This window comes from Cetorhinus maximus, chromosome 11, assembly GCF_964194155.1.
Source record: "Cetorhinus maximus chromosome 11, sCetMax3.hap1.1, whole genome shotgun sequence".
NCBI lineage: Eukaryota > Metazoa > Chordata > Chondrichthyes > Lamniformes > Cetorhinidae > Cetorhinus > Cetorhinus maximus.
The window spans coordinates 2,535,016-2,560,414 of NC_135889.1; the positions used below are offsets into that span (position 1 = coordinate 2,535,016).

General features: G+C 45.8%; 1 protein-coding gene across 2 annotated transcripts in view; it reads right to left on the minus strand.

The window, feature by feature from the left end:
* Window positions 1-25,399, minus strand: part of vps8 (VPS8 subunit of CORVET complex) — a 570,202-nt gene that overhangs the window by 325,687 nt on the left and 219,116 nt on the right. For both annotated transcript variants that reach the window (XM_078551411.1, XM_078551410.1), the window contains exons 35-37: window positions 24,444-24,591; window positions 15,224-15,313; window positions 4,621-4,660 (exon numbers count right to left, since the gene is read on the minus strand). In XM_078551411.1, the coding sequence (XP_078407537.1) occupies window positions 4,621-4,660; window positions 15,224-15,313; window positions 24,444-24,591 (278 nt within the window). The remainder of the gene's footprint in view (window positions 1-4,620; window positions 4,661-15,223; window positions 15,314-24,443; window positions 24,592-25,399) is intronic.

The following is a 25,399-nucleotide window of genomic DNA, read 5'->3' on the forward strand; positions in this document are numbered from 1 at the left end:
ACCTGTGTGGCGAGGCAAGTCACCTCTACAGGACCTGCCCCAAACGCTGCCGTACTTACGCACAGGCAGCCAAAGCCGACCAGGGGGAAGCAGAAGAAAGGTTCCGTGTCACTCCAACCACCAAGGCCCCCAGGGAGCTCAACGGGACAAAGGAGGACACAGAGAGAGACAAGGTGGAGAAAGAGATTGAGGCAACAGAGAGCCAATCAACAGCACTACCCCCTGAACCTCCCAGTCCTCAGGACAGCGAATCAATGGAGGAGGAGGCAGCAGTGGAAAAGCAGCAGGGGGAGTGGCGGACGGTGAAGAACAAGAAAAGTAAGAGGGAGCGAAGAAGAAGCAAAGGCGTTTCCCAGAGAAGCGGCAAGAGGCGTCTCCCATCCGACACGGATGACAAGGGCAGCAGCTCTTCGGATGATGAAGTGCCAGAGCGGCACCGACAGAAGAGGCGGCAAAGCTCCAGGGCGTTGGAGGACGAGACACCCGAGCTCCAGAAAATTGGAGACAACAAGGAGACCAGCGCACCCCAACTTTGCCTGCAACCTGAGGAGGCTAGTGCACCACAGCCCCTGGAATCTGGGAGCAGTGAGGCAATCACCGCACCCCAGCTCCAGGAAGCCGGGAACAGCAACACCCCAGAGGGGGTGAGTTTTGGAGAAGCTTCTCCAGCAAAGGTCATCTCAAAACCCGCTCTCCACGTGAACCTCCAGATGCCACTGGAGCAGAACACGGCCAAGGAGATCTACCTCAGCCCATCCAAAGTGAAGGAATTTGAGCTCACTACGGGTATGAAGGAGCAGACTAAAGGTCTGGGACTCTCAGAGACAGTGGGTTTGGTAGGAGAATAAATGCTTTAAAATGGGTTTAAAGATTGTATCCATAAATGTGCGTAGCATTAAATCTACTACGCGATGTGTTGCGACCTTGGACTACCTAGCCAAGGTCAAAGCTGACCTGTTGTTTCTGCAGGAGTGTGCGATACCGCACCTCAGCTCCTACAGGCAATGGTCACGATGGTGGTCCCACGGGCCATCGATCTGGTCGGGCGGAAACGACTCTCGTTCCTCCGGCCTGGGTATTCTGCTGCGGGGAGGCAACTTCACCGTCTCCGAGGTCAAGGAGGTGGTGGGCGGGCGACTCCTCGTAGCAGACGTAATGTACAAGAACGCTCCACTCCGGTTAATTAACGTGTATGGCCCGGCACAAGGGGCTGAGCGGCTGGAGGTTTTTCAGCAGCTCCCACTGCTGCTGGCGACCTCCAGGCCGGTCATTCTGGGCGGGGACTTCAACTGCATCATCGATGCGGCTGGACGATCCGGCAGGGCCGGAAGCAGATTGGACGCTACGTCCAGATCCCTGATGGAAACAGTTAAGGATGCCAAGCTGCACGACGTCTTCAGCAACCCTGCAGACGGAGCGCAGCGTAGATACACCTGGTCGCGGCCAGACGGGTCCATTCGTTCCAGGATAGACTTCCTGTTTGTGTCCCGTGCATTTACAGTCAGATCCACCGACGTCAAGCCGGTGTTCTTCTCTGACCACTGCCTCCTACTGGCGGACTGCCACTTGGAGGAAGACCTGAGGGTGGGCAGGGGGGTATGGAAGCTAAATGTGCAACTGCTGACCCCAGAGAACATTGAGGAGCTCAAGAGGGATTACAAAGGTTGGAGAACCGTGAAACCCCTCTTTGAGTCCCTGACACACTGGTGGGAAGTGATCAAGGGAAGCATCAAGAGGTTTTTCATCCGCAAAGGCACCCAGAAAGCTAGAAAGGAACAGAGGGAAATGTCCCGACTCCAGGAAAAGATGCAGAATCTGCTCCGGCTGCGGTCGATGGGGGTCGATGTCAAGGAGGAGCTCCAAGAGGTGAAGGGCCAGCAAGCCTCGCACTTTGCCTCGGAGGCCTCCAAGATCATCTTCCGTTCCAGAGTCCGCTCCGTGGAGCAGGATGAGACGTGCTCACGTTTCTTCTTCCAAAAGGTACACAGAGAGCGCTCTGTGATCAGCAGCCTGAAGGAAGAAGACGGCTCAGTAAAGTCATCACGGTCCGACATTCTGAGGATCAGCAAATCCTTTTATGCCGGACTGTATGACGTGAAGCCCACGGACAGCACGGCCTCCCAGTCCTTCCTGTCCTCTATCACGGAGGTCTTAGACCACAGTACGCGGGAGAGCCTAGACAAACCGCTAACTCCTGACGAACTGACTAAGGCCCTCGAGTCCTTCGAGAAGAGTAAAACCCCCGGAAGCGACGGCCTGCCGGCGGAGTTGTATTCGGCTCTGTGGGACTTGATCGGCCCAGACCTGCTAGAAGTGTACGAGAGTATGCTCCTGGCCGGCAGCATGTCAGAATCCATGAGGAAAGGCATCATCACCCTCATCTACAAGCACAAGGGGGAAAGGGAGGAAATTAGAAATTGGCGACCCATTTCACTGTTGAATGTGGACTATAAGATTCTGTCCAAGGTCATCGCCAACCGGGTCAAATCCGCTCTGGAATTGGTGATTCACCCTGACCAGACCTGCTCTGTGCCAGGCAGGAAGATCTCTGACAGCCTGGCGCTGCTCAGGGATACGATTGCCTATGTACAGGACAGGGGTGTGGATACCTGCCTCATCAGCTTGGATCAGGAGAAGGCCTTTGACAGAATATCGCACACCTACATGGGGGATGTGCTCTCCAAAATGGGCTTTGGGGAGGGAATTCGAAATTGGATCCAACTGCTCTACACTAACATCAGTAGCGCAGTCTCAATCAATGGGTGGGAAACAGATAGCTTTCCGATTAAATCTGGAGTCAGGCAGGGCTGTCCTCTCTCGCCTGTCCTTTTCGTGTGCTGCATAGAACCCTTTGCCGAGTCCATCAGGAAGGATCCGGGCATAAGAGGAGTGACGATCCCAGGCAGTGGAGGCACTCAGGTAAAAGCCTCCCTGTACATGGACGATGTCGCCGTTTTCTGCTCGGATCCGCTGTCGGTGCGCAGACTGATGCACGTCTGCGACCAGTTCGAACTGGCCTCGGGAGCCAAGGTAAATCGTGGGAAGAGCGAGGCCATGTTCTTTGGGAACTGGGCTGACCGATCCTTTGTCCCCTTCACTGTCAGGGCTGACGGCCTGAAGGTGCTGGGGATATGGTTCGGAGGGACCGGGGCATGCGTTAGAAACTGGAAGGAGCGAGTGGCTATGGTGAAAAGGAAACTGGGCATGTGGGAGCGACGCTCCCTCTCCATTGCGGGTAAGAACCTGGTCATCAGGTGTGAGGTACTCTCGCTGTTGCTGTACGTGGCGCAGGTCTGGCCCATTCCACACTCCTGCGCGATGGCGATCACTCGAGCCATCTTCCGCTTTATCTGGAGGTCGAAAATGGATCGTGTCTGCAGGGACGCGATGTACAAGCCTCTAGATAAAGGGGGAAAAAACGTGCCCAACATCGCCCTCATACTGATGGCCACCTTTGTGTGTGGCTGCATCAAGCGGTGCGTAGACCCTCAGTACGCAAACACCAAGTGTCACTACGTGCTGAGGTTCTACCTGTCCCCGGTGTTGCGAAGGATGGGTCTGGCCACGCTGCCGCGGAACGCTCCAAGTAGTTGGACCGTGCCGTACCACCTGTCCCTCGTGGAAAAATTTATGCAGAAAAACACCTTTGACCACAAGTCCATCAGGCAGTGGTCAGCACGTAACGTCCTAGAGGCCCTGAGGGAAAAGGAGAGGGTGGACCCTGTGGGATGGTTCCCCGAGCAGACTGTCAAAGTCATTTGGCAGAATGCCTCATCGCCAGAACTTTCCAACAAGCACCAAGACGTAGCTTGGCTGGTGGTGAGAAAGGCCCTCCCCGTCAGATCCTTCCTACACGCCAGGAGTCTCACCCCCTCTGCACGATGCCCTCGAGGTGGCTGTGGTGGGGAAGAGACCGTTGTTCACCTCCTTGTGGATTGTGCCTTTGCAAAGAAAGTCTGGAGAGAGATGCAGTGGTTGCTGTCGAGGTTCATCCCGAGCAGTTCTGTGACACAGGACTCTGTGCTCTACGGGCTGTTCCCAGGGACACACACCGAGACAAACATCGACTGCAGCTGGAGGATCATCAACTCGGTGAAAGACGCGCTTTGGTCTGCCCGAAACTTGTTGGTCTTCCAGCACAAAGAGTTGTCCCCGACCGATTGTTGCGGACTGGCACAATCCAAAGTCCAGGACTACGTGCTGAGGGACGCACTAAAGCTTGGGGCAGCTGCCGCAAAGGCGCAATGGGGAAGGGTCGCTGTCTAAGACCTTTCTACCACAGCGCACCGAGAGACTGGGAACTGTTTAGAGCCCCTCGGGCTGTACAGATCAAAATGAAAGGCTGTAAATGATTGTAATATTGTTTGTACTGATGCACCTGGTGATACATTTTGTAAAAGTTTAACCTGGATTGTACCCTTGTAATGTTGTTTTTGAAATGGTTTTGAATGTGATTGAAGATTTTTTATGAATAAAGTATATTTTTACAAAAAAAAAGTTGACAGCAAACGTCAAAATAACAATCAAATCAGCCTGAGCTGTAAATATTCAGCAATTTTAAAACCGCCAATAACAAAATAATTCAACATGCGTGTTAAAAACCATTAAATTATTACTTACTTGCACCATCGGTAAACAAAGACAGTTTGTGCTTCAAAATCTAAAAGAAAAGGAAGTGTTTGATTACTCTCAAGCTCTGATTATAGTGGTATACTGTAGTTGATGCATAACAGATCATTAAAGTCCAAGTTTTGAGTTAAAGGAAAACCCCCAGCTTGATTAGCTATGTCCTTGAAAATAGGTCCTTTGTTTGTCTAAATCACACTGGCCCCAGAAGGCAAAATTACTCTTTGCACCAACTTGGATCAAAGGGTAGCTCCTGCTTCCTTTCTAAATAAATTGAATCCCTTTGTGAAAAGCAGATGATTTCTGGAAAGGAGGGACACTTCAGAATCAGTGCGGCATATGTCCCCTGCAAAGCGAGGAGTTACAATCAAAAGTGATTCTGTTTCGTAGTTTATGATTTGCTCGCTCTTGTCTGAACAGCTTTTCTCAACGACTTGCATTTTCATAGCAACTTGAATACAGAAAAAACATCCCCAAGGCATGATGGCAAATCTATTATACGAAAAGGAGTAAAAAAAAAATGGACTCCAAAATTTAGTCATAGAGGTGGGTTTTAATGAGGGTCTTTAAGGAGGAGAGAGGTGGAAGGATTCAGGGGTGGAAATTCCATAGGGTGGGCACGAAACAGCTGAAGGCATGGCCACCAATGGTGCAATTATAGGAGCAGAAGTGCACAAGAGGCCAGAGCTGGAGGATGAGAGACAGAAGAGGGGGAGGTTACAGGGATAAGGAGGGGAAAGGCCAGAAATGAATGTAAACTCAAATGAGAAGGATCTTAAATCGGAGGTGTTTGGGACCAGAGCTTTGGATGAACTGTGAGTGACAAGCCTATCGAATACTGAAATTGGTTCTGCAGGTGACAAAAGCATGGGTGATGGTATCAGGACAGATGTGCTGAGGTCGAGGGGTGTACACGATGTTACAGGGGTCGAGGTCTTTGTAATAGAGAAGATGCAGAGTTGGATGTTCAGCTTGTCACTGAAAAGAATTCCAAGGTTTCCAGCAGCCTGGCTCAGTATGACACAATAATAGCTGAATCAACGGTGAGTTTACAGAGTTTACAGTGGGACTGAAGGCAATGGCATCAGTCACCCCGGTGTTTACCTGGAAGACATCACCTGTCCACACAGCCACTTGCTGATTTTCAATCAGTGAAATCAGAGGGATTAACGCTCAGCCAGATTACCATTCATGCAATGAAAGTTAAAATGCTCCCCAACAAACACAATGAGGACATGAAGAGAGATAGGAGAGAAACACGGATTTAAGGCAATGGGTAGCCTAGGAAGAGGTGTGGCTACGTGGGAAAGGTGAAAGGAAGGGGGCTGAATACCAGGAATAACTGAATGGATGGTTTTACTCGTAATGACGAATAATAACTTGAATTTGTTGTTAGAAGTGGCAGTGGGGGGTGGGGGGGGAGAGAAATGTTGTGGGAGACAGAAACTGTGGCTTACCCGAGTTCACTTGGATAATCTGAGTAGTAGTTTTGATACATGATTGTGAAGTCCATTAGCACTTGATGTGTTCCAGCTAAATATGGTAATGGATAGTTAAACCTGTTGTCTGCTCATCTGTGCATTCTTGAGTTAAGAAACCCATGAAATTCACTGGGATCGGAGAGCGTAAAGATGATTTGGGGTAAGAACGGCAAATATGGAGGGAAAGGTTGAGTAGATCAATGGCTGCAAAAGTGAATGGAATGGGGGAGTGGGCGCTAAAGGACAGGCAGTCAGCAGTTTCAAACAGCAGCTCAATGTGACTTGGAGGAAGAGTTTATTCCAAGGAGTGGTTCCAGGAAGAAGCGGGATCAGGATGAGGAAGCGGTTTGGGATGGTGAAGAATATAAGGGAGATGTCGGGAGTTGGCTATTTATGTGATCAGGGAGGTTGCATGAGATGGCAGGTAAGGGGATATAGAATATGGGAGTTCATATTGAGGGAGAGGGGAAGGACGACGGGCCAGTGGAATTAGAGAAGACTTGGCAAAGAGCTGGAGAATGAAATTACCAAGAATGAGAAGTTGCTCAGCGTAGAAACAAGGGAGGATATCTCTGAGAAACTCAGGTGGGGCTTGGGGGCAAAGACACAGACAAGGGTATTCCAGGCAAGGAGAGAGGGACGGATCAAGGTGAGGTACTCAAAGGAGTAGTAGTTACTAACGGAGTCAGAGTGCATGCTGGTCCTTGCTTACTGTCTATGAGGTTTGGTTGAGGTTGTGTCTGAAAGGAGTCCGCTGTAGGAGTCCTACAAGGCCAAGATAGTGTTTAAGATATTATGCTGCATTCTCAAAGGATATTACCTGCTAACAATTTAGTGATGAGAAAGCTATCTGCAGGGCCCTGGAAGCTGAGTAAAACTGTAAGGTTGTTTGTCCAGCAGTGTGGGGAAAACCCCACAGCCATTTTACTGAGCTCTAGGAGACTGAAGGCATTGATGAAGAAACAACCCTTCAGTTTCCTCATGCAGGATTCACCCCCTCACTTCCAAATTGTAGCGCTGGGTAAGGCTGTAAACATTGTTACCTGTAAGACTGTTGTGTCTTACTGTCAATAAACCCATTTCAATCTCAACTCATCTTTATCTCACGCTCCCTTAACAATTTTTTTAAAAACTACAGATCTTGGCATTTGAATAGGGACAATAGCATTCAGATCAACCGAGAGTTTAACTGAATTGATTGGTTGAAAAGAGCAGTTGAGTGGGCCAAAATTTGGCAGATGGAGTTTAACGTGAATAAGTGAGAGGTTATCCATTTTGGTTGGAAGAATAAAAAGGCGACTTATTATTTAAATGGAGGGAAACTTCAGAATGCTTCAGTGCAGAGGGATCTGGGTGTCCTCGTGCATGAATCACTGAAAGCTAGTATGCAGGTACAGCAGGTAATAAGGAAGGCAAATGGAATTTTGGCATTTATTGCTAAAGGAATAGAGTACAAAAATAGGGAAGTGTTGTTGCAACTGTACAAGGCATTGGTGAGACTGCACCTGGAGTACTGTGCACAGTTTTGGTCCCCTTACTTGAGGAGGGATGTAATTGCTTTGGAGGCGGTTCACAGGCGGTTCGCTAGATTGATTCCAGAGATGCGGGGCTTGTCTTATGAGGAGAGATTGAGCAGTTTAGGCCTATACTCGCTAGAGTTTAGAAGGATGAGAGGAGATCTAATTGAGGTATATAAGATGCTAAAGGGGATAGACAAAGTAGATGTGGAGCGGATGCTTCCCCTTGTGGGGCATTCTAGAATGAGAGGCCATAGTTTTAGGCTAAGGGGATTTAAATCAGAGATGAAGAGGAATTACTTTTCTCAAAGGGTCGTGAATCTGTGGAATTCACTACCTCAGAGTGCAGTGGATGCCGGGACACTGAATAAATTTGAGGAGATAGACAGGTTTTTGATTAGTAACAGGTTGAAAGGTTATGGGGAGAGGGTGGGAAACTGGAGTTGAGGCCGAAATGAGATCAGCCATGATCGTATTGAATGGCGGGGCAGGCTCGAGGGGCTGAATTGCCTACTCCTGCTCCTAGTTCTTATGTTTGGGAAAATACAAATAAGTGCTGGACCAGCTAAAGGTCTATCCCCTCACAAAAGGCTGCATGCTAGCTAAGTTGAGGAACAAACAGTCACAATATTCATGTGCTAGCATAATTAAAGGAGGAGGTTAAGTAAAAGTTGAGGAGGTTTTAGTGTTTTTCGAAACAGAACAGATTTCTGCTCAGGGAACCAGAACAATAGAACAGGTCAGGGAGTTAACAAGGTTCAGGGAACCAAGAATAAGAGATGAACTCGAAGAGCTTGTACAAGTGGAATTTACAAACTCCCAAGATGGGAGGAACAATATGGGGACTTAAAACAACACATTGGTGGAAGATTCAGCTTAGGAAAATAAACCCAAGGTAGGCAAAGGTGGGCTGGCTATTAGTAGTTTCACTGAATGTTAAATGAGAAATCAATGCAACTAAGAAATCAAAGCAAAGATAGCAAAGTTAGAGAATGGCTTGGAGAAATGTTATGGAGTGGTGAACAGCTGCAGAAGAAAAAAATTCTGCTTAAAGTTTTTATTTATTCACAGGATGTGGGCTTCGCTGGCTGGGTAAGCATTTATTGCCCCTCCCTAATTGCCCTTGAGAAGGTGGTGGTGAGTTGTCTTCTTGAACCGCTGCAGTCCCTGTGATGTATGTACACCCATGGTGCTGTTAGGGAGGGAGTTCCAGGATTTTGATCCAGCAACAGTAAAGGAACGGCGATATATTTCCAACACAGGATGGTGAGTGATTTGGAATGAAGTTTGCAGTTGGTGGTGTTCCCATCTATCTGCTGCCCTTGTCCTTCTATATGGTAGAGGTCACAGGTTTGGAAGATGCTGTTGAAGGAGCCTTGATGAGTTGCTGTGGTGCATCTTGTAGATGGCACACTGCTGTCACTGTGTTAGTGGTGGAGGGAGCGAATGTTTAAAGTGTTGGATGGGGTGCCAATCATGAGGGCTGCTTTGTCCTGGGTGGTGTCAAGCTTCTGGTCAATGCTAACCCCTCAGGATGTTGACAGTGGGGTATTCAGTGATGGTAATGTTATTGAACGTCAATGGGGAGATGGTTCGACTCTCTCTTGTTGGAAATGGTTATTGCCTGGCACTTGAGTGGCATAAATATTACTTGCCACTTATCAGCCCAAGCCTGAATGCTGTCCAGGTATTTCTGCATAAGGGCATGGCCTATATCAGTATCTGAGGAGTCATGAATGGTGCTGAACATTGTGCAATCATCAGTGAACATCCCCACTTCTGACCTTATGATGGAGGGAAGGTCATTGATGAAGCAGCTGAAGATGGCTGGGATGAACTCCTGCAGCAACGTCCTGGGACTGAAATCAGTGGCCTCCAACAACCATAACCATCTTTCTTTTTATTTATTCTTTCATGGAATGTGGGGGTCAATGGCAAGGCCAGCATTTGTTGCTCATCCCTAATTACCCTCGCGTGGCTTGCTAGGCCATTTCAAAGGGCAGTTAAGAGTCAACCACATTGCTGTGGGTCTGGAGTCAGACCGGCTAAGAATGGCAGATTTCCTTCCCTAAAGGGCACTAGTGAACCAGATGGGTTTTTACGACAATTGACAATGGTTTCATGGTCGCTATTACCAAGACTAGCTTTTCAATTCCAGATTCTATTAATTAAATTCAAACTCCGCCATGGTAGGAATTGAACTCTTGTTCCCAGAGCATTAGCCTGGGCCTTTGGATTACTAGTCCAGTGGCATTACCACTAAACCACCATTTCTCCAGTGCTACCTGCTACATATGACTCCAACCAGTGGAAAGTTTTCCTCCTGATTCCCATTGACTCCAGTTTTGCTAGGGCTCCTTGATGCCACACTCGGTCAAAAGCTGCATTGATGTCAAGGGCAGTCACTCTCACCTCACCAGTTCACAGAATCACAGTGCAGAAGAGGCCCTTTGGCCCATCGAGTCTGCACCGACACGTGAGAAACACCTGACCTACCTACCTACTCCCATTTACCAGCACTTGGCCTATAGCCTTGAAGGTTATGACGTGCCAAGTGCTCATCCAGGTACTTTTTAAAGGATGTGAGGTAACCCGCCTCCACCACCCTCCCAGGCAGTGCATTCCAGACCGTCACCACCCTCTGGGTAAAAAAGTTTTTCCTCACATCCCCCCCTAAACCTCCTGCCCCTCACCTTGAACTTATGCCCCTTTGTGACTGACCCTTCAACTAAGGGGAACAGCTGCTCCCTATCCACCCTGTCCGTGCCCCTCATAATCTTGTACACCTCGATCAGGTCGCCCCTCAGTCTTCTCTGCTCCAACAAAAACAACCCAAGTCTAACCAACCTCTCTTCATAACTTAAATGTTTCATCCCAGGCAACATCCTGGTGAATCTCCTCTGCACCCCTTTCAGTGCAATCACATCCTTCCTATAATCGTTCAGCTCTTTAGTCCATGTTTGGACCAAGGCTCTAATGAGGTCAGAAGCTGAGCGGCCCTGATGGAACCCAAACTAAGCGTCAGTGAGCTGGTTACAGCTGAGTGGGTGCTGCTTGATAGTGCTTTCGATGGCACCTTCCATCACTTTGCGATGCTCAAGAGCAGGCTGATGGGGCAATAATTGGCAAGGTTGGATTTGTCATGTTTTTTGTGGAAAGGGGCATTCTGGAAACTGATAATTAGACATTCAGTCTAATAAAAGGAAGAAATGAGAGGGTGGAAAATTTGTCTAAAGGAACGTGAAATGGGAGGTTCGAGTCCAGCAGTGAGACTGGTGGCGGTTAAAGACAGGGACTAGGGCTGGTTCCCCAGGACCCTTTTGCCCTTAGTCTATATGTACCTCATGTACCAAAGGAGGATGACAGAAATTGGGCAACAGGATGAGGAGTTACTATATCATACCTTACACAGTAAGCAGCAGCTGTAAAGAGCTACAAGACACACCAAAAGTAACAAAGAATTGACAAAAGAGGAAGAAATGAAAAGTCCTCGAGGCTATTGCTCAGGCTTTAACCACATTAAGATTTGGTTAGGACATGGCTGTAGGCTTGATGGTTTTAAATCAGTACAGAATGGAGTTAAGTGGCAAACATCAGAAATCTCAAATTGGTTTGCGAGATAAAGGCAAAGGCAAAAAGCTCCAGAAATACTTCTGTTTTAAACTTAGTCTCATTAAAGACTTTTTTTAGTGAATGTTTGCCTTGTGCACTGGTGGCTACAGCTGGCTCCAATTTCAACCTTTTCACAGTTTGCTCAGTGTTAACCCTTTTGTAAGCCTTAGCTTAAGTTAACATTAAGAATGGTAAGAGCTTTTCAGTCATTAGGAGGCAAAAGCTAATGCCTTCAGTTACATTCAGTAAATTTGCTGTTACCTGGAAAGAAATGCTTAGAAAAGGAACAAGGGAAAGATGATTTGGAATTTACTAAATGCCTTCTGTTGTATAACTGTATATGTATGTGTTGCTTTGAGATGTCGAGTCCCTATGTTTTTGGGCCTGAACTGAATTAAGTAACTGATGCCAAATAACCAGAGTCAACAGCCCTTGGTGGATCTGGATTTTTTGTGACAGGCTGACAACTTGCCTGTTTTTGATCAGCATCCACTGATTAATCAAATTATTAAACTAAGAATACTGGTTTTCTACAAGTGACCATCTTGGAAATTGATTCTGTAAATTATGTCAATAAGTTTCTAGTTCGTATCATGGAACTGCCATGTAACAATTGGCACTTGTGAATCCACTATCTATAACAGGGAATAAATAACTTAAGTTTTGTATTTAGCAAACTTTTGAGTATAAATGAACACACCTGAAGTTGCTATATTGTGTAGCAGAGAATGTGAATAACATCTAAGAAATTCTAGGCATGAATGAAGTCTACTTTGTTGTAGTGTCTAAACTCTTGAGATATTAAAGGCAGTCCCGCTTTGGATCGCCCATTTTAATCTGTTTTGCAAAAAATTACAACAGTTAATTCAGCCTTCGTATAGACTGGAATATGGTTGATAATGAATATCCAGCTGTCAGAACATTCTGGAGTTTCTTCTGCTGTTTTTATGGCAACACACAGGACACAGCATATGCCTGGACTGTTTTAACACTTCCACCAATACCCGTTAATAAAATCAGGGGTATCTCCCAGCTACAAAATGAGATGAATCATTGAACAAAAATTGGAATTTAATTTGTGAATGTGTGAGACAAGGCAAGGAAAATTCATTACTTTTAAAGATGAAGGAACTGAAATTCTGTCCTCTCCAATAAGATTATTTTTCACAGAAATATGAAAGTTCATACTGATGTTATCAATCTATGATCCCATGATGAATGGTTTCTGTTCGCTTTAATAGATTTAAGGATTCAAGCTCTTTGTAGATATAGAGCATACCTAAAGAACTGTTGCTTAAGGTAGCAATAAAGAAATGGGAAAGATTTTCTACCTTCCTGCATTACGGTTCAAAAATTGCAAATCAAAGGGCAGTGCCCTAGACCGATTTAAGCTGAAATTTGGCAATTTTTTTTTTATTCCTTATTCTTTCGCGGGTTGTGGGCATCGTTGGCAAGGAAGCATTTGCTGCCCATCCCTAATTGCCCTTGAACTGAGTGGCTTTGCTGGTCCATTCCTGAGGACAGTTAAGAGTCGACCCACAGCACTGCGGGTCTGGAGTCACATGTAGGCCAGACGGGTTTTTAACGACAATCGATGATAGTTTCATGGTCACCATTACGGAGACGAGGGGTGGAATCGTCCCTGAATTGCATTAAGTGCAGTAGCGGGCGTGAAAAACGAGGTATTTCCTGCCTGCCATAGTGGTGGGATTTTGCACCGTATCGTCCCCATCCGGCGGGTCCCGCCTCATCAATAACGCATTCACGGTAAACACGCCGGATCACTGACGGGCAGGCTTGGATTTGCCAGCCTTGCCGTGACATCAATGCTTCCTCGCCCCAGGCGCCATGTTTAAAGTGCACCAGAGAGCAGCCTACCTCATTACTTCAGGCCAGGGCTGTTCCAGGCGACAGGTAACCCCGAAAGCAAAGAAGACGGCAGACCCCAAATTTAGTGACGCCTCTCTGGGGCGCCTTTTGGATGCTGTTGTGGCCTGCCCCGATGTCCTCCACCCCCACTCTGGCCACAGGAGGTCCACCTGAGTCACCAATCCAGCCTGGGAGGTGGGGGCAATGGCAGTCAGCACCAACGGAGCACGGAGGTGGTCAGCATCCAGTGCAGGAAGAGGATGAATGGTCTCCTCCATTCCCCAGGGTAAGTCACTCTTGTCATCACTCTCAACTCACACTCACAAACACATCGCACACCCACAGGGATCTCACACCTCAAGGGACAACACCGCTAACTCTCACACACACCCTCACATCTCCATCAGGCTCATATCCTCTGGAGCTCGTGTCCTCATCCTGTCCATGTCTCCGCTCACCACACAAACATTCCACACAGAGCCATGTGTCCTGTTCACACTCTCTCCATCTGTTTCCATGCAGGAGAAGCTGGCTCACATCAGCAGGGAGAGATCCCAGACCAGGGGGTGGAGTGGCCCACATTAGGCCCCTCACTCACTTTGAGGAGTGTGTCATCGCGCTGACTGGTGAGGATGTGGACCCTGCCTGTGGTGATGGTGAGGTCGGTGGTTAACACACTCGTGAGGATCCTACACCACATCATCCCTCTCTCAATACAACTGTGAGTGTCTCTCTCTCCTGCTTTTGACTCTGCTGCCAGGCACTCATTATCTCTACTTTGGTTCACAGGGAGCTCTGCCAAGTGACCAACACCCTCAGCCAGACAGTCCCTCAGCTCCATCCAGGTCCTCACCTCCAGCCAAGAGGACACCTCCTCCATTGAAGAGCTGGAAATAAGCAGCCTGGAAGACCCATCACAGCGCTTACCCACACCCTCCACCAGCGCAGAGACACACACCTCGGTGGGACCGAGATCTAGAGCAGGCTCAGGTTCACAATCTGGTGGTCACCACACGGACACATGTCCACAGCAGGAGGAGGCAGGTTCAGCCGAGCTCCTCGGCACTCGGAGGGGCTGCTGGGGAAGAGACATCTGTGAGGCCCGAGTCAGACGATGAGCCTCTGGATTCGGCCTCCCAACTCATCCTGGCGGGTCAGCAGAAGGTGGGGAACATCACACAGAGCTGTTGGGAGCCCTCAGCAGAGTGGTACGCGAGTCGGAGGAGTGAGTCCGCCTGCTCTCTGATGAAGTGAGAAGCCACCATTCCACCCAGTGGGTAAAACCTCGTCTTTCCCGCCCGCTGCCGCACTTAGTGCAAACCTGGGACGATTCCGGCCCGAGCATGTCCTCCACGTACATAAGGTTAAGGGGTAATCTAACTGAGGTTGAGGCAGTTGGTGTTTGCTGTCTGGAAGCAACAGCAACGAGTGCCTTGCTGGACCCTTCGGAGGACGTCAAAGGTGGGGGGTGAGGTAGAATGTAAGTGTAGGGTGGTGGCACTGAAATCAGAAGGTGAGAGCTAGTGATTGGGGGGTGGGGCGGGAGAATCAATGCTGCATGACAAGAACTGTGCAAAAGGAGGCAATAAATAAAAACAGAAAGAGATCGGAGAAATGGGATCAGGTCCATATCGACAGCTAAAACGTGCATTCCAATGGGCACTGAGAGAATTCAGCTTTCAAAGGAAAAGCAGCAATAACAGGCTCAGCTAATCAGAGCTCAGCATTTGATTTTTTTTGTGTGGATTGTGGAGATGGGGACAGAGCTCCAATTCCGTAATGTTATTATTGTTACAAATGAAAACACGTCTGTCTTCCTATTGAAGAAAAATGGCTCCACAAAGCCAAACCCCACAGTGGTCAAGAGCCAAAAAATTTGGCCCATAGTCTCGAACAGAAACAAAAGTAACATTCTAAATGTTATTTCTGTGGCTGGAAGAGCAAAAATAATATAAACATCCAAAAAATTAAAGGGGTCAAAGTAAGTCCACTCATTCAGTGCAATTATAACTGATCTTTAAATTTAAATACCAACTATTGACTGCTTCATCAACCCACTGAAAAATCGCACGGGTTTGAGTAAAGTTCTGTAACTGAAAAGTTCTGCAACATCCATACCTCAAGCAGGACGATAAAGGCAGCATGCACATCTCCCTTCTTCTCCAGTAGGAAGGCTGAGGCTTCATGGAGTTTATGGTTCTCTGCAATCTAAGTAACAAATACACATCAAATAGAGATTCCAGCAACAAACAGGTTACATTCAAAGATAACCTCGACATCAATCGTAGAACGTTGGCTAGGTTTATAATTTGCGGCTGCTTTTGGTACTCAAATTCACAGATCAAGCATTGTGCATTCAGGTTCTAAATAGATTCGATCCTGCCTCAACACCACTTTAAACCCAGTTACAGAAAGCATTTCTTGTGTGAACAGTGTCAACATTCAGATTTCTCAAATGAGCTACACATGTGGATTGAGCAGGAGTGCCAGCTTACGCCAAACTGAGGACAGTTCCCTATTGTGGGACATGATCAATGAGCGTTGGGTTGGAAAGATTCTCAAAGCCCATTTCACTCGGGGCCCTGCAAGCCAGCAGGGGAAGTAATCCTGCACTCCATCAGTCAACCCTGGATTCAAACCCAGGTTCTGGAGATAAAACACAAATTGTGCTCATTTCCTGTCAAAATCAAAGTACTGTTGTCCAGAGTGTACTATACTGTTTGCTTCAGTACAGGGGGCGGGGGGTTAAAATGGGTATAATTACAGGAATGACTCAGTATAGCTACTGCACATCAGTACAGGAACAGAGGCACCAAGGGCTGAATTTCCCCGTCGGTGAGCAGGGGCCGGGGCCCGCTCGCCGATGTGTAAAACGACGCGGGATGATGTTGGGTGGAACCCCCGATGTCATCCCGCCCCATTTAAATTTTCAGGAAGGCGGGGGCACAGCAAAATCAGCTGTGCACCCGCCGACATGTCAATGGCCAATTGAGGCCATTGACAGGATCATTTATACAATTAAAGGACCTGCCCGTCCAGCCTTAAGGTTGGCGGGTCGGCCAGGAGCCCCGGCGGGGAATAGAAAAAACATGAAACCTCATCCAGCAGCGGGATGAAGTTTCATGTAGGGTTTTAAAAAGTTTATTAAAGTTTTAGTGAAATTTATTAACATGTCCCATCTCGTGTGACATTGTCACATGAGGGGGACATGTTAAGGATTTTTTTTTTCTCCATTTTTAATGTTTATACAACTGTCAGCGATCTCCCTGAGGCTACACTAAGCCTCAGGGAGATGTGCGCTCTGTCGTGTGCATGTGGGAAAGAGCGCACTCTTACATTTGGAGAATCGCCCGCACAGGGAGCACATAGCGCTTCCCGCCGGAGGTCACGCTGGCCGGGTCTTAATTGGCCCTCCCACTTAAAATGGCGGTGGGGCCCACTGCTCTGGCAGGGATCGGCTCCCCGTCCGACGGAGATTGGGTCGAGCCCGCCCGCCCGGCAGACAGAAAATTCTGCCCAAAAAGTTTAATTTTCAACTTCCCTGTCTGGGTGGTATTCTGCTGAAGTGGATTCCTATCTCCAGGCTGAGACCAGGGTTAAACAGATTAGATTACAAGAACAGGTTTCATAGGGGTCATATTCTCCTGAGCATAGAAGGTTAATTGGGTGGATAGAGAGAAACTATTTCCTCTGATGGTGACAGTCCAGAGCAAGAGGGCAGAACATTGAAATTAGAGCCAGACCATTCAGGGTGATGTCAGGAGGCAATTCTTTACATAAAGAGGAGTGAAAATCTGGAACTCTAACCTGCAAAAGCTGTTAAGGCTGGGTGGGGGAAAATTTCACAACTGAGATCGATTTAAGATTTTTGTTAGGCCAGGGTATTAAGGCTTACAGAACCACAGCAGGTAGATGAAGTTAAGATATATGATCTGATTGAATGCTGAAAAAAGCCTGAGGGGTTGAATGACCTACTCCTGTTCCCTGTGTAACAAAAGTCAGATATGTTTGAAAACTAGAGTTTGAACAACACGGGCAAATCATTAAGATTTTCTCTTGAAGTTCATTTTGAATGTCATTTTCACCCCCAATATGGTACAACCTTACCACGCACCCCAAGTCCATGTGATAAGGTTACACTTTTGTGCTACTGGACATTATACCAGAAATTAGGAGGCTCTGTTGTGTTGCTTTGCTTTTTTGTGATCTTTTCTGACTGTGAGCATCTTAACTGTTATTGTGCATCATCTCAGGAATAAAAGTAGTCCAGAAATAAAAGGACCATCATTCCATTAGATTTTTTTATCATTACAGTGATAGAACTGTTCCCATCACCTTCAACCAAATGAAAGCTGCAAAAGGTAACAGAAAAAATGACATTGCCAAATGAATAAGACGTTTGTGTATCAGTCATAGCCCAGTTCTTAGAATCATAGAATGGTTACAGCACAGGAAGTCATTCAGCCCATTGTATGTGTGCTCGGTCTCTGACAGAGCAATTCACCTTCAGCCATACCCCCACATTCTCCTCGTAACCCTGAACATTCTTCCTTTTCAGATAATGATCCAATTCCCTTCTAAATGCCTTGTTTGAACCTGCCTCCACCACACTCTCAGGCAGTGCTTCCCAGATCCTTACCACTCGCTGCATGAAAAAGATTTTCCTCATGTTGCCATTGCTGCTTTTGCCAATTACCTTAAATCTGTGCCCTCTGGTTCATGATCTTTTCACAAGTGGGAATGGTTTCTCACTATCTACTCTGTCCATATCCCTCATGATTTTGAATACCTCTCCCAAATCTCCTCAACCTTCTCCAAGAAAAATAGTTCCCACTTCTCCAATCTATCTACATAACTGAAGTTCCTCATCCATGGAACCATTCTCGTGAATCTTTTCTGTGCTCTCTTGAACGCCTTCTCATTCCTCCTAAAGTGTGGTGCCCAGAACTGGATGCAATACTCCAGATGAGGCCGAACCAGTGTTTTATCTAGGTTTAACGTAACTTGCTTGCTTTTGTACTCTATGCCCCTATTGATAAAGCCCAGGATGCCATATGCTTTATGAAGTACATTCTTAATCTGTACTGCCACCTTCAATAATTCATGCACATATATACCCTAAGTCCCTCTACCCCTGCACTCCCTTTAGAATAGTACTCTTTATTTTATATTCTCTCTCCACGTTCTTCCTACCAAAATTAATCACTCTGCAATAAATTTTATCTGCCACTTGTTCACCAATTCTACCAACCTATGTCCTTTTGAAGTTCCACACTATCCTCTTCACAGTTCACAATACTTTCAAGCTTTGTATCATCCACTAATTTTGAAATTGTTCCCTGTATACCAATGTGTTCATTAATATATATCAGGAAAAGTAGGGTTTCCAACACTGACCCCGGGGGGGGGGACTCCCCTATAAACCTTTCTCTAGTCTGAAAAACAACCATTCACCACTACTCTCTGTTTCCTGTCACTCAGCCAAATTCATATCCATGCTCCTACTGTCCCTTTTATTCCATAAGCTTCAACTTTGCTCACAAGTCTGTTGTGCGACACTTTGTCAAATGCTTTTTCAAAGTCCACGAACACCACATCAACAGCATTACCCTCATCAACCTTCCCTGTTACCTCATCAAAACACTCCAGCAAATTAGTTAACACTTAACAAATCCATGCTGCCTTTCTTTAATTAACCCATAATTGCCCATGTGACTATTAATTTTGTCCCAAATCGTCATTTCTAGAAGCTTCCCCACTACTGAGATATGACAGGTCTGTAGCTGCTGGGGTTATTTTTACACACTTTTTGGAATAAAGGTGCAACATTTGCAATTCTTTAGTCCTCTGGCACCACCTGAGTCTAAGGAAGACTAACAGGTTATGACGAATGCCTCCGCAATATCCGCTCTCGCTTCCTCCAGTATCCTTGGACGCATCCCGTCCATTCCTAGTGACTCATCAAATGTCAGTACAGACAGCCTATCCAACACCGCCTCCTTATCAATTTTAAACCCTGCAGGTGTGTGAAATGCCTACTCTTTCATCATGACCTGTGCAGCAGTATCTTCCTTGGTAAAGACAGAATCAAGGGGCAGGATCTTCCGGTGTGCGAGTGGGGGTGGGGCCCGCTCGCTGACGCGGGATGACGTTGAGTGGAACTCCCAATGTCACCCCGCATCATTTCCATTTCCAGGTGGGTGGGGGCGCAGCCGAATCAGCTGTGCGCCCACCGACTTGTCAACGGCCCATTGAGGCCATTGAAAAACTAATTAAGCTCATTACTGGACCTGCCCGTCTTTAGGGTCGGTGGGTAGGCCGGGAGCCCTGGCGGGCTTCAGAAAAAGCGTCAAACCTCATCCACAGGCGGGATGGGGTTTCATGAGGGTTTTTAAATCTTTAATAAAGGTTTCAATAAAACTTATGGACATGTCCTAACTCACGTGTCAGTGTGTCACATGAGGGGACATGGCAGGGAAAATTTTTTAAACAAGTTAAATAAAAGTTTTAATTTGGAACTGATCTCCCTGAGGCTGCACTTAGCCTCAGAAAGGCCTGTATGCTTTTTCATGTGCACGCGGGAAAGAACACACTCCCGGCTGAGGGAATCCCCCTCCCCCCGTCTGCATAGATTTAATTGGCCTGCCCACGTAAAATGGCGGCGGCACACCCGCCCACACCTGCTCCCGCACCCCCAACCACCCCCCCCCAACGGGGGGAACATTTTCTCCCCAAGGTATTCATTTAATACCTCAGCTATTCCCCCTGCCTTCATGCATAAATCTCCTTTTAGATCCCTAATTGACCCTACTCCTCCTTTTACCACCTTTTTACTATTTATATGCCTAAAGAAAACTTTGGGATTCCCTTTTATGTTAGCTGTCAGTCTCTCTGCTTTCTCACTTCCCCTCTGAACCTTCTATATTCAGCCTTGGTCTAGGTTGTATTAACCACACTTTTTCCTCTTCCTCTTAATCTCGACTTCAGGGAGTTCTGGATTTGTTTGCTTGACCTTTCCCCCTCACGGGAACACTCCCTGACTGTGCCTGAACACTCTTCTTTAAAAGGTAGCAAATTTATCTGGGTCAGATCCATTCTTATCCCAGTGAAGTTGGCTTTCCTACAGTTCATTATTCTTACTCTGGATTGTTCCTTGCCCTTTTCCATAATCAGCTTAAAACATAGGACACAATGATCACTGTCCTCTAAATGTTCTCCCACTGACACTTGATCCAATTGGCCCACCTTATTCCCAAGAACCAGGTCTAGCATCGTCTCCTCTCTTGTTGGGCTGGAAACATCTTGCTGTAGAAAATTCTCCTGAACATTCTAGGAACTTATGCCCCTCTCTGCCCTTTACATTATAATTATCTGAATATAGACTGGAATAGTAAGTCCCTCATTACCATGTGTCTGGTTCTATTTCAGCTCTGAGTCAAAAGGTTTGTGTTCAAACCCCTCTCCAGATACCTGAGCACAAAATAATTTAGGCTGACACTCCAATACAGAACTGAGAGAATATTCCACTGTTGCAGCTGCTGTCTTTGGGGTAAGACATTAAACTGAGGTCCCACCTGTTCTCTCAGGTGGATTTAAAGATCCCATGTCATTATTTGAAGAGGAGTAGAGGAGTTCTCCCCAGTGTCTTGGTCAATATTTACCCACCAAACAACATTACTAAAATTAGCCGGACATCATCACACGTTTGTTGGTGGGATCTTGCTCTGTACAAACTAGCTGCCACATTTCCTATACGTACAACAGTAATGACACTTCAAGAGGACTTCATTGGCTGTAAAGTGCTTTGGGATGTTTTGAGGTCAGGGAAGGTTTATTTTCTTAAATTTGTTTCCGTTAAGGACGACATGTTTAACAAGTTCCTGGGACTGACGCTCACATAAAGCTTGCTCAACTTGATTGGCTGCCCTTTGCCAGTCCTTGGCGGTTACCTGCGTGGGGCACTCTCTGCCTGTGAGAGCTTCTCTCCAAGCCGGGGTAAGGAGCTGGCACACTCTGCAGTTATTCTTATCCTAGGAGACGGATGGATTGTGAAATTCAGCAGAAAAAATAAATGAACTGAACAGGGGAAAATATACAAGGGAAAAGCTTTTGAAAAAGGGAAAAAAAACCTAACACCGCAAAATGAAAGTACAAAACGTGCTTGTGATAGCAGTCATTTTGTTGAAGACCACATCAATGTTTCTCCTGAATATATTTTAAGCTGAGTATTAATGAATAGAAAACACGAGCTAGCAATGTTGTATCAGACATTAATTACCGAGCTTCAATGGTTTACTCAGGACTGGCCTTTAAGGCCAACTGGAGTCTTTTTTTTTAAATATCATTCAGTTTTTTATTTGTTGCACAAGAAGTGCATTTATATGTTCATTGACACTACAATTATAATATTAATATAGAACTATCGCATGTGGATAACTGACAGGCTGGAATTTGGTACAATCCATGATCACAGATTGGCCGAATGATGAAAGAGTACTCTGTAAATGCCACTGGGATTCTGTGATGTGTAACACACTCTCGTCCTGTGTGATCCTACATAAAACACAGCACAGCTCTGCTGATCCATCCTCCTTTTCCTACTGTCATGGACGTCAAGACGTAGACCACAAGAATAAAGGGAGAGGAAATGTTAGCTTTAAATTTTGGGGAAGGTGGCCTGAACGTGTTAACCCTGCTACACGTTTGAACTTAACTTTGATGTACCCTGGCAGAGTTACTGACCAACCAGAAACTGCATCTTAATCCCTGGAGGGAAAATATCTCAGTGCAGCGGTTAATTGGTGAGGTACAATACTGTTCACCCAGGTGCTGAGCTTTATTATATTATTTTATCATTATTTCTTCTCTATGGGAGACGAGGGTGGCAGTGGAGAGGATAAGGAGCAGGGTGGGAGGGGTGGGGGTAGGGTGAGAGTTGCCCATGACACTTGCGACTGTTTGTTTACGTAACTTCCTGACACTTTGTGCACCTGAGTGCAAAATCGATGCATGACAGGAGGCATGGTAGAACTTCCACCGTAAGCAGGTATTGAATGGAGGGGGAAAAAAATCGTCACAAAGGACCAAATTTGTTTTGCTTGTCTTCCTAAGCTTAGGAAGGAAAAATTCCACTATTCTGCTGATGCATGAAAGGCTACTCGGGAGCCACCCAGTGGCCACTTCCTGCAAGTGCAGAACAATTTGCTACAATTACTTCACAATTTCATCCTCTGACTTTGCAAGCCAGTGTTATGGGGCTAATTTATAACGAAGAGCCACAATTTACAATCACCCCAGACATAACTGATGCCGCATTCAAGCTTATGAATCGCCCACATCTTGACTTTTGTACGACCTCCTTTCATTCTTATTCCTCCTCATACCCATTGCTACATTTGTGTCTTCCCTTTTCTATTACTTATTCAACCCCTTTCCACGCACATTCCACTGTTACTCTGCTTATCCTCAACCCTCCATCTACTGCCCCCTAATCCCACACGCTCCCCCCCCTCAAGCAAGTGGTGAGAGGACAGAGGTCACTGATTTCCCCCTCCCCATTCTCCCTTTTCATTTTTCCTTCAAAAAGAAAACTTTTGTTTGCCTTCAAAATTCAACATTAAAATAAATCATTGGAAAGAGCAAAGATGCTGCAGAGCAGGTTCTTGACTGCACTGAATGTTTGGTAATTTAGCAGAGCAGATCAGTAGATCATCCATTTGACTGGTAATCTGCCAGAAGAGATCATCCATTTTATTAGTAACCTGACAGAGTAGACCACCCAGGTAAAAGCAAAAAACTGCGGATGCTGGAAATCCAAAACAAAAACACCTGGAAAAACTCAGCTGGTCTGGCAGCGTCTGCGGAGAGGAACACAGTCAACGTTTCGAGTCCGAATGACCCTTCAACTTCTGTTGAACAGAAGTTGAAGGGTCATTCGGACTCGAAACGTTAACTGTGTTCCTCTCCGCAGATGCTGCCAGACCTGCTGAGTTTTTCCAGATAATTTTGTTTTTGTTTTAGAGTAGACCACCCATCTGATTGGTATCCGGCATAGATCATCTGATTCTCATTCCGTTGTTTTCAGGATGGCTTTGGCAAAGTTTCACTAGGAACAATTTGGAGGCTGAAATTTTACTAATTTACCACGTCCCCATTGTCATGAAAATATAATAATTTTTATATGGTTATTGGGATTTATTGTAAAGTAGGAATAGTGGGATAGTGTGTGTGCGTGCCTGCGTGTGTAACTTAACTGAATTAAAGAAAGCTGGTCTGAAGGCTTTGATGTATCAGAGTTTGAGATGCTAAATAAGTAAACATGGCTGAAATTGTAGAATGAGGTGTAAAAGGAAAATTTGCATTTTGAAATAAACCAGAGTAGTCATGAATTTCAAAGAGCAGATGAAATGCTGCACTTAGCCAGAAACAAGCCAAACAGTGTGTTTATTTTTCCCAAGTTTACTGATAAAATTGGTACTATGAAAGATTTTTATTATTAGAAAGGTAAAGCCCAAAGATATATTGAAAAAATGGGATTTACATTAAAAAGGGAGAAACGTGTATAAAGCAGATGAGGTTATGTGTAAGGAAAGAAGGAATTCCAAGATCTGATAAGTGTGAAGCGCCTCCAGCCTCTATGTACCAAGCTGCTGCCTCTAGGAACCGGAGCTAAGAGAATTCACTGTGAATATCCTTGTCCAGAGTATTGTGTGCTTTGCCTGGGTCTGTTAAAATCTATTTTGTTTTTACTGTTGCCTTAACGGAGGTGTAACTTGGAGTCAGATTAATTAGAAGAGCTAGGAATTATCATAGTAGTAATCTGTAAACTAATATATGTGCTTTTCTTCTATTAATATATGTTTGATTTGGTATTGTAAAAGCCTATAAGACTTGGTGGTCTCACTGCTACTGGATTCAAGGCACGCGTCTCGAAATAAAAATACAAATTGCAAAAATAGTTGTGGCAGCCATTTCAAGTTTCCCTCTGGGATTTGAGCAGCTCAGTATTTACCATCCGCTGTGCCATAACACCCATATTGAAAGATTTTGTAAGCCTGTGCTGGCAAGTTTCCATCATTTTGCAACAGGCTCCAATTTCTCCAGGGTTACTTCTGAAGTAGGGCACTGTGGCATAAGGTATTGGAACTGATAGGGGAATGGCATAACGGTCAACTGATCTTATGGTTATGTACTTTGTAATGTAATGTTGTGACCCAGTCTTAACTGGAGTGTTTGTGGAAGGAATAGTGAACTGACTGGGCTAAGGACCTCTCGCCCATGTCTTTTGTTCCAGACACTATTAATATGATTCTAATATATACACACTGTTAAGCAGTACCTGAATGGCTTCTTCGAGTCTGTAATATTCCGACACCCTCAGGAAATCAATTACCCGGTGTGGATCATACTGACAGAGCAGGTCAAGGTACTGTTCATGGATACCAGGGTTCAGCTGCAGCACCTCCCGATTCACCTGCATGCCATCTCTGCAAATCAAACATAGTGCAGAAAGTGATCACTGAGAATAACGCATTTACAGCAGAAAGATGTGTAATCTACTGCAGCAAATTTAGGAGCTTTGCGTAATTCCTGATCAATGTATAAAGTAAAATAAAAACATGCTCTACCCAGAATAAAAACATCTTTCTGAGCAATGAGTTGAAATTTAGTAACTCTTTAAACTTTTAAAGCATAGAAACAGATAACAATAGGATATGCTTTTTTTGTCACACTTGGCATTTTACACTCCAACCAGCCACAAATTTTACCCAGGGTAAAACTTTGTAATTTTTCTACTGAGGTATGAAAATAGCATAGAAATTAATGTTGTGACCTGGGTACGATGCAATAACATTTCTACTTGTGCACTCACCAACCCACAACTTTCCAGTCTTTTAAAATGAATTGGGCTGAAGCTGCACACTGGGGAACTGCCTGAGTACAAAGTGCCAGCTCACAATCATGTTTAATTATAAATAGTGAATGCCAGAAGTTGTCTTCCACAACTCCTAGTCCAAATTTGATCACATTCAATTTTCACAAACATCCAAGACGAACTTTAACTTAAATGGTCATTTCAGCATCATACTAAATTATTGCCTCTGTTGCTTCACAATGTCTTAATTTTAAACTGATTCAGTTCTGAAATGTTTGAAATAACTATTGTGGGAAGTGAAGAAATAGCTTCCCCAACTCTTACCAATTACTGAAACAAAGTTTAAGGAAGTTTGTTGCTATTAAACTTTCCGTGTTGACAGTTGACAATGTGTCTGAGCATATGACCTAAGGCTGTTG